General features: G+C 36.5%; 1 protein-coding gene across 1 annotated transcript in view; it reads left to right on the top strand.

Moving 5' to 3' along the window:
- The window catches only part of NIPBL (NIPBL, cohesin loading factor), a 128,951-nt gene that overhangs the window by 55,160 nt on the left and 66,637 nt on the right, over window positions 1-7,154 (top strand). Inside the window, 1 exon segment of the mRNA XM_025213551.1 lies at window positions 1-1,502. This exon segment is cut by the window's left edge and continues 10 nt beyond it. Coding sequence (XP_025069336.1) covers window positions 1-1,502 — 1,502 coding nt within the window.

Here is a 7,154-nt window from a genome sequence, read left to right as displayed (position 1 = left end):
GTCAAAGCCAGCATTGCTGGTTAGTATTAATCTTCAACAAGCAGGACGAGTGGATTCTCAGGCAACTGTAACTCAGGATTCAGATACCATCAAAAAACCTGAAGAAATAAAACAGTGTAATGATGGATCTATTTTTGTTCCTCAAGAAGACACTGTTGGGGTTCTTAAACTCAAACCTGAAAACCATCCTGAGACCCTTAGAAAAAAGTTGGATTCTGAGGGTCAAAAGACAGATATTCAACAAAATGAAAACAAACAGACAGAAGTACAACAAAATGAGAGCAAGCGGATGGAAAGTAAACACAATGAAAGCAAACAGATGGAAGCTAAACATGAAAGCAAGCATGAGAGCAAGCAGACAGAGGTGAAACAAAATGAAAGCAGACAGATAGAATCAAAGCAAAATGAGGGAAAGCAAAACAATGGCAAACAGGAAATACGGCAGCGGCCTGAGACGCCAAAGCAGAAGAATGAAGGCAGGCCGGAAACGCCAAAGCAGAAGAATGAAGGCAGGCCGGAAACGCCAAAGCAGAAGAATGAAGGCAGGCCGGAAACGCCAAAGCAGAAGAATGAAGGCAGGCCGGAAACGCCAAAGCAGAAGAATGAAGGCAGGCCGGAAACGCCAAAACACAGACATGACAATAGGAGGGACTCTGGTAAACCATCTTCGGAGAAGAAATCTGAAATATCCAGGCATAAACAGGATGTTAAATGTGATCCCTCTAGGGTAAAATCTGAAAGTAGATCAGATCCAACAAAACAAAGACCTGATGGACGTTCAGTTCCTGAGACACCAAGGCGTGACCATGATAGCCTTAAACAAAAGCCTGAAGACAGAAGTGAATCAGAAAGATACAGGGGAGATCCATCTAAGATTAGAAGACCTGAATATTTAAGATCCTCAAACAAAAGTGAACATGATTCTAAGCATGGCATTAAACCTGATAGTTCAAAAACTGAGAAACTGGAAAGAAAACATAGACATGAGTCTGGCGAGCCAAGAGAAAGGCTTTCTTCTGGGGAACAGAAATCACGACCTGACAGTCCTCGTATTAAACAGGAAAGCAAAGGAGATTCCAGTAAATCAAGACCTGATAAACCTGGTTTTAAATCACCAAACAGCAAGGATGAACGAAGGACAGAGGGTAATAAGAGTAAAGTAGATAGTAATAAAGCACATACTGACAATAAAGCAGAGTTTCCCAGTTATTTGTTGGGGGGAAGATCTGGTGCATTGAAACATTTTGTCATTCCCAAAATCAAGCGTGATAAGGATGGCAATGTCACTCAGGAGTCGAGGAAAACTGAAATTAAGAGTGAACATAAGGACAAAGTAGAGAAGATTGGGCTAGTCGAAGATCTGAATAAGGGAGCCAAGCCAGTAGTTGTCCTTCAGAAACTTTCTTTGGATGATGTACAAAAATTTATTAAGGATAGAGAAGAAAAATCAAGGAGCTCTTGTTTTAAACCTAATAAGAACAAGTCATCCAAATCGAATAAAGGTAAGATTCTTTTAACATTCATTTTTGTTGTATCCAGTGTTTCTTCTCTCTTTAATTTTAATATTGCTGTGGGTAGACACCGAATAAATATTTTTGAAAACTTGAGTTCATTAAGTTAACGCACTTTCTGTACTTGATAATATTGGTTGCTTGGAGTCAAACCAAAGCTTTTCTCAATTACATAAGAGCAAATAAATATTAGACATCTTATGCTGGTGTATCTGAATCTATTGCTGTACCCCAATGCCAGTCCCCAATGTAGAAACACTGTTTTAAATTTTGCTGTAACCTAATTAGTTAATTATCTGATTAAAGTTTCACTACATATATGATTTAACCTTGTTTAAGTATATCTGTATTAAGGATTTACACAACTACAGGCAATCCCTGCTTAACGTTGTTTTGCTTAGCGCTATTTCGCTATAACACACATTTTAAATTGATACCTGATTTCACTAAGCGCTCAGCGAGTTTCATTATAACGCTCACAGTCACCATCTTGGGTCATTAAAAACAATTGTGGTCACCATCTTGGGTTGTCAGATACTTTTGGTTTCACTTAAACACTTGTTTCACTTAACACTTGGTTTTTCAGGAACCAATTAAGAGCGCTAAGCAGGGGGTTGCCTGTATATTTAAATGAATTTAGTTGCATCAGTGCAAAACACCCATGTGTATACAAGCCCTAAGATGTTGTTGTTATTGGAACCTGTTGTTCCCTAAAGAAGGACCATTAAATGAATGGAACAAAATGATGCAGCAGGAACAGCTAGTTGCATTGGACAAACCCATTTGTCTGATATATAAATTGCAATACTGTGGAATTTCAGATAGCATAGGTTGTCCCAGAATATACAGTGGTTCTGGTTTCTGGATGAGCCCTCCTTGTTAATAGTTTAGTTTTTTACACATTTCAGAGACTTTTTTTTTGTCTGGTCCCAACTATTTTGGAAGATGGAACAAGTTTGATTTCTAACGTGCTCTCATAACATAGTTGATCTCATAGTATAGACACTGTGATATATCTGGTATGTCATTTAGTGTTTTGAAGTAGATGGATTTTCTGTGTTGACTTTAGAAGAATGATCATATTTCTTTTCTGGTGCTATAGTATCTACATCTTTGGTTTCAGACTGAAATAGATAAACACTATGTTCTCACAGTGTGGAAGATGTTACCATTCGATTTAAAACTAGTTTTGAAAAGTGTTTAGATGTGTATGAACCCACAGCTGCATAACTAGAATTTTACCTAGTTGCTCATTTGAGCTTTAAATATTTTTATAAAGCTGTTTAGATTAAGTAAGGTAAGGTAATGCTGTGTGTGTCTGTGTATAATACAAGTTGTGTATGCACATGTGCGATCCATGTAATAAATTTACCATGCAATTTTCACTGCTATACCTGATCTGTCCAGTCACTTTTTTTCATAATTTATTCTAGCACACACAAACCTTGAGCAGCTCAAAACAACCTTTACAAAAAAAAAAAAAACCCCAACAACAACAAAAAAACAGAATAAAACTTCTCTACCCTCCCTCCCTCCCTCCCCTCCATCTGAAAAATCTCCCAATGTTTCTAAGTTTTAATTCAGGCAAGATTTAGAGTTGTGACAATAACAACTTTCTACACAATTTTAAATCTATCATTTCACAAGACCATAGATCTAGGAGCTTTGAATCATTGGTAAGGGAATATTCTACACTTTCTGATGGAATCCAGCAGTAGACTGGAAATGACTGAGATAATGGATTTTGCAGTGATAACACTTCTGTGCTTATCTATTTTAGATCTGTTTAGAGGTGACCCCTGAGCCCTATAAAGTGGATATATGCTCTCCAAAACACTCTTAACATAATTTCTGTGTAATATACTTTGTTCATGCTACATGTGGTGATATGTAACATCTGTCAAGTTCTTTGAGTTTTGTCTCTACTCTTAAACTCTTACAGCATTGTTGGAAATAAGGTTCATGGAGAGAAGATAGTTAATATTGTAACTACATTTCTATCACAAATCTAAATTTTGTCTTGTGGTCTTGAGAATTTTTCTGAAAGTACTATTGCATTTCAAATGTTGCCTGTGCTCTTGAGATAAAATGTGAGAAATTGTTGGTAAAACTTGTGATAGACAATCTGTTTCTAGGGAATGTGATGTTAAATACATAGGCGTAAAATCATGTTTGAAAACACTGCTAAGTTGAGTTGTAAAATTTCTGCTTGGCAGCTACTGGCTGGGAACAATTCAGCAGACTAACCATTGAGAAAAACACCTGTGCCATTTTTCCAAAGTTAGCAGAATGCGTTGTTCACTGTTTGTTGTATGCAATATTTAATTGTGACTTTTTTTTTAGCTTAATACATTTAAAAACATATAACTTTACTATAACACTCTGCTCTTGATTTACTCCTGATTTAACTTTGAGTGCACTCAACTTTTTCTTTCTTATATTAGATCATTGCTAATCTTTTTCAGCATTGTTTTCAGTGTCTGAATTTTTTCCTCCCTGTCTCTCTCTCTCTCTCTCCTTCCTTTAGTCTTACTACACTTACTTTGGTCCTTTCACTTCCTTTCTCCCTACTATATGCAGTTCCTTCTTTTCATTTTTCCATGTTCTTTGTTCTTCAATGCTACTTGCTCAAGAAACTCCCTGATAGGCCTTTTCTACTCTCTGAAGTGACTCTGATTTAACCTAAATCCATTTTAAACTGATATAGTTAAACCCATGTAAAATCCTATGTAGATACAAGTTCTGTTTTGAGTGTTTTATTATAGTTTAGCTTAAAGTACATTCCTTAGCAACTTAAGTTAAAACTAAAATAAAGTTGTTGTAAACTGATATAGGAGTCTACAGAACTTTTTGGACTGGTTTAATTAAATTTGTTTAAAAATCTTGCCTTTTGTTAAACTGATATAACTTTGTATATAGACAAGTTCTTTGTGACATAACTACAAAAAAAATAGAACTCTTGGTTCCAAAATGATACCTTTTATTAGACCAACTGGAAAATGGCAAGAAAATTGTCCTTTTCTGCAAGCTTTCAGGATCAAAGTCCCTTAGTCAGGCTCTGGGAAAAGTGTAGATGGTACAAGATGGTAAAAAGTCCCCATAGGTAGGAAATAAACTTCATTTTTGCACAGAGGGAGCTGAAGATGGAAGTCAGTCCCTCTGGGTCCCTGAGAGTGTCTTTGTGAGCTGTGTTGAGTACTTCTTTGATGTGTTGATCAAGTAGAATTCCTTCCCTGGAGAGGTGTCAGATGGCAGGCAGGGAGGCAAAAAAAAACTTCCTTGTTGTTCTGCAATGAAATTTAAAATCCAAAATCGACTGAAATTCGGCATCTTCCATGTTTTGGGGGTGTACTTGGTAGCCGTGTTGGTCTGAGACAAAAAGACATACAAAAAACTAGAACTCTTGTTTCCAAAATGATACCTTTTATTAGACCAACTCTTTTTCAGACATTATCTCCCTCTTTCTCTCTCCTTTCTTTACAACCATCCCTTCATAGACGGACTGAAATTTTACCAGGCACCAAATAGCTGGACAGTTAAGCCTGTTAGTCAAAAACTTGGTAATATGGGCACTACGGGGAAAGGGAGGTTCCTGGGAAATGTCCTGAACCATGTTTTGGGATACAGGCTTTCCAGCTATTAGGTGACTGACAGATTTGAATCACCTCTCCATTCCTTCCATTTCCCTCTGGCTGTTAAAAGGAAGGGCATTTTCTCTTGGTTCTCTTCCTAGGTTGGAAGTCTTTCTCTAAAGGATATACTCTAGCTCAGCCAAAAATTATGAGCTTGTTGAAGGAATCATTGATGAAATTCTATAGCCTACATTCATATAAGTCATAATACATTATCATAATGTTCCCTTCGTGCTTTAAAAATCTACGAATCCCTCATCCTTCCCCATATATTCTCTTACTCCAGAGCTGTGTTGTGGTGGAGTCTTTGGTATTGTTCTCTTCAGCTTTCTGGTTGCAGGAAAAGGATTATACTTACTATCCTTCCTTTTCCCGGTTTTTAGCTCTTGACGAATAGCCCTGCTTACTATCTCTGTTGCTATTCATAACAATCCGCTGCAGCATGAAATTGAACTCATTATTCACAGCTTCATGGCTGCTTGTGAGGTCTAAATAAGACTAGTTTTCATTCTGCTGCAGTTTGACAATGTTGTGAGTAGCCACAATGGACCTGGAATTGTGTATTGCAAATTTAACAAAATATTGCTGAGTTAGTCTATGCTCTGTTGGTGTTTGGAAGGTTGCCTTTGCAAACGTAAAAGAAATCAATTTAATTCTTTTTAATGTAAGTTTCAGTTTGCTAGAAGCTGGCATTGGCTGAGGAAAGCTTCCTAATCTCTATAGGGACAAATGGTTCTTTTTTCAAGCATTATGTAGACCAAACTTTTTGGGATATCATATCTCAAAAAACAACTTGGCTTAAAAACTTAATGATGGTTTCAGTGAAGAATCTTTCAGACACCTAGTTCACAGAACATTTCTCATAATAGGTAATTATTTTAGGATTTAATCATTTGAGTACTGTCAGATTCTGTCCAGATCTACACAATTGACTTTGACCTATCCCCAGAAGTCCCTGCTAATGCGCTATGCTCCCTATGGCTGTACTCTGACATCTGAGTAGAAGTGCCATTTTTATGAAATTGTTCTATATGTATGTTCTCACAGAGGCAACTAAAAACTTGTTTTTACTGTTACTACTATTAACTCTTCAGAGCCAATATATATTTCTTTATGTTCTGCATTCTGTTTACATATCATCAGCAGAATTGTTTTGAAATTCCTAACAATTATGTCTGTTGAAACCTACTGATGGAAATGACCAAGTGTCAATGAGAGGAAAGTTTTGACTTGTAGAACCTTATTTCTGGTAATGCTACAGGAGAGACGCATCAGGTTTTTTAAAATCCTTTATTGAATTTTACGGTTTGTAGTAATATGTGTATTACTACCTTTAGTAGTAATATGTGCATTACTACACATTAATATGTGTATTACTACCTTTATTGAATTTTTACAGTTTGTAGTAATATGTGTAGAATCACTGGCAACCTGAAATAAGGCACTTCAGGTGTTAAGCACAGTATGACAGGGAGGCCTCTATGGCTCAGCCCAATAGCCATAGTAATGCTGGGAACTGTCTCATCTGCCATTGAGGCAGGGATAATTGTGTAGTTATTAAATTCTACAGAGAGAGAAGGCACCTCAAGTTTATACCATAATGGGGAAAATGAAAGTTAGTGACTCCACGTGACAGTCTTTGATATTTGTTAACTGTAGCTTTTTGCCTGAATCCTTCATGCTTAAGTCTTTTACAGTGTTGACAAAGTTTGTAAATTCTTTGAGAATTGGTTTAAATGAATTGAATGTATGTGTTTATAAACATGTTTGGTGGAGCTTTTAAATGTAGTAAAATTCATAAGTATGAGTAAGAAAAATAATGTAGTAAGCTCCGTTGCTGAAACTAGCATAACTAAATGTTGTGAAATCAATATCTGAGATGCCGAGAATTTGCCAACTATATTGGTACAACTGGCTTAAGAGGAAAAATGGCTGTTGTGCAAGGAAATTAACTGAGTTCTTTAAGAAAAGAGTTTCCAGCTCTCTCTGCTTACATTTAATTTCTGTACTT

Source organism: Alligator sinensis, unplaced genomic scaffold, assembly GCF_000455745.1.
Source record: "Alligator sinensis unplaced genomic scaffold, ASM45574v1 scaffold175_1, whole genome shotgun sequence".
Lineage (NCBI taxonomy): Eukaryota > Metazoa > Chordata > Crocodylia > Alligatoridae > Alligator > Alligator sinensis.
This window is presented reverse-complemented; position numbering and strand designations above follow the sequence as displayed.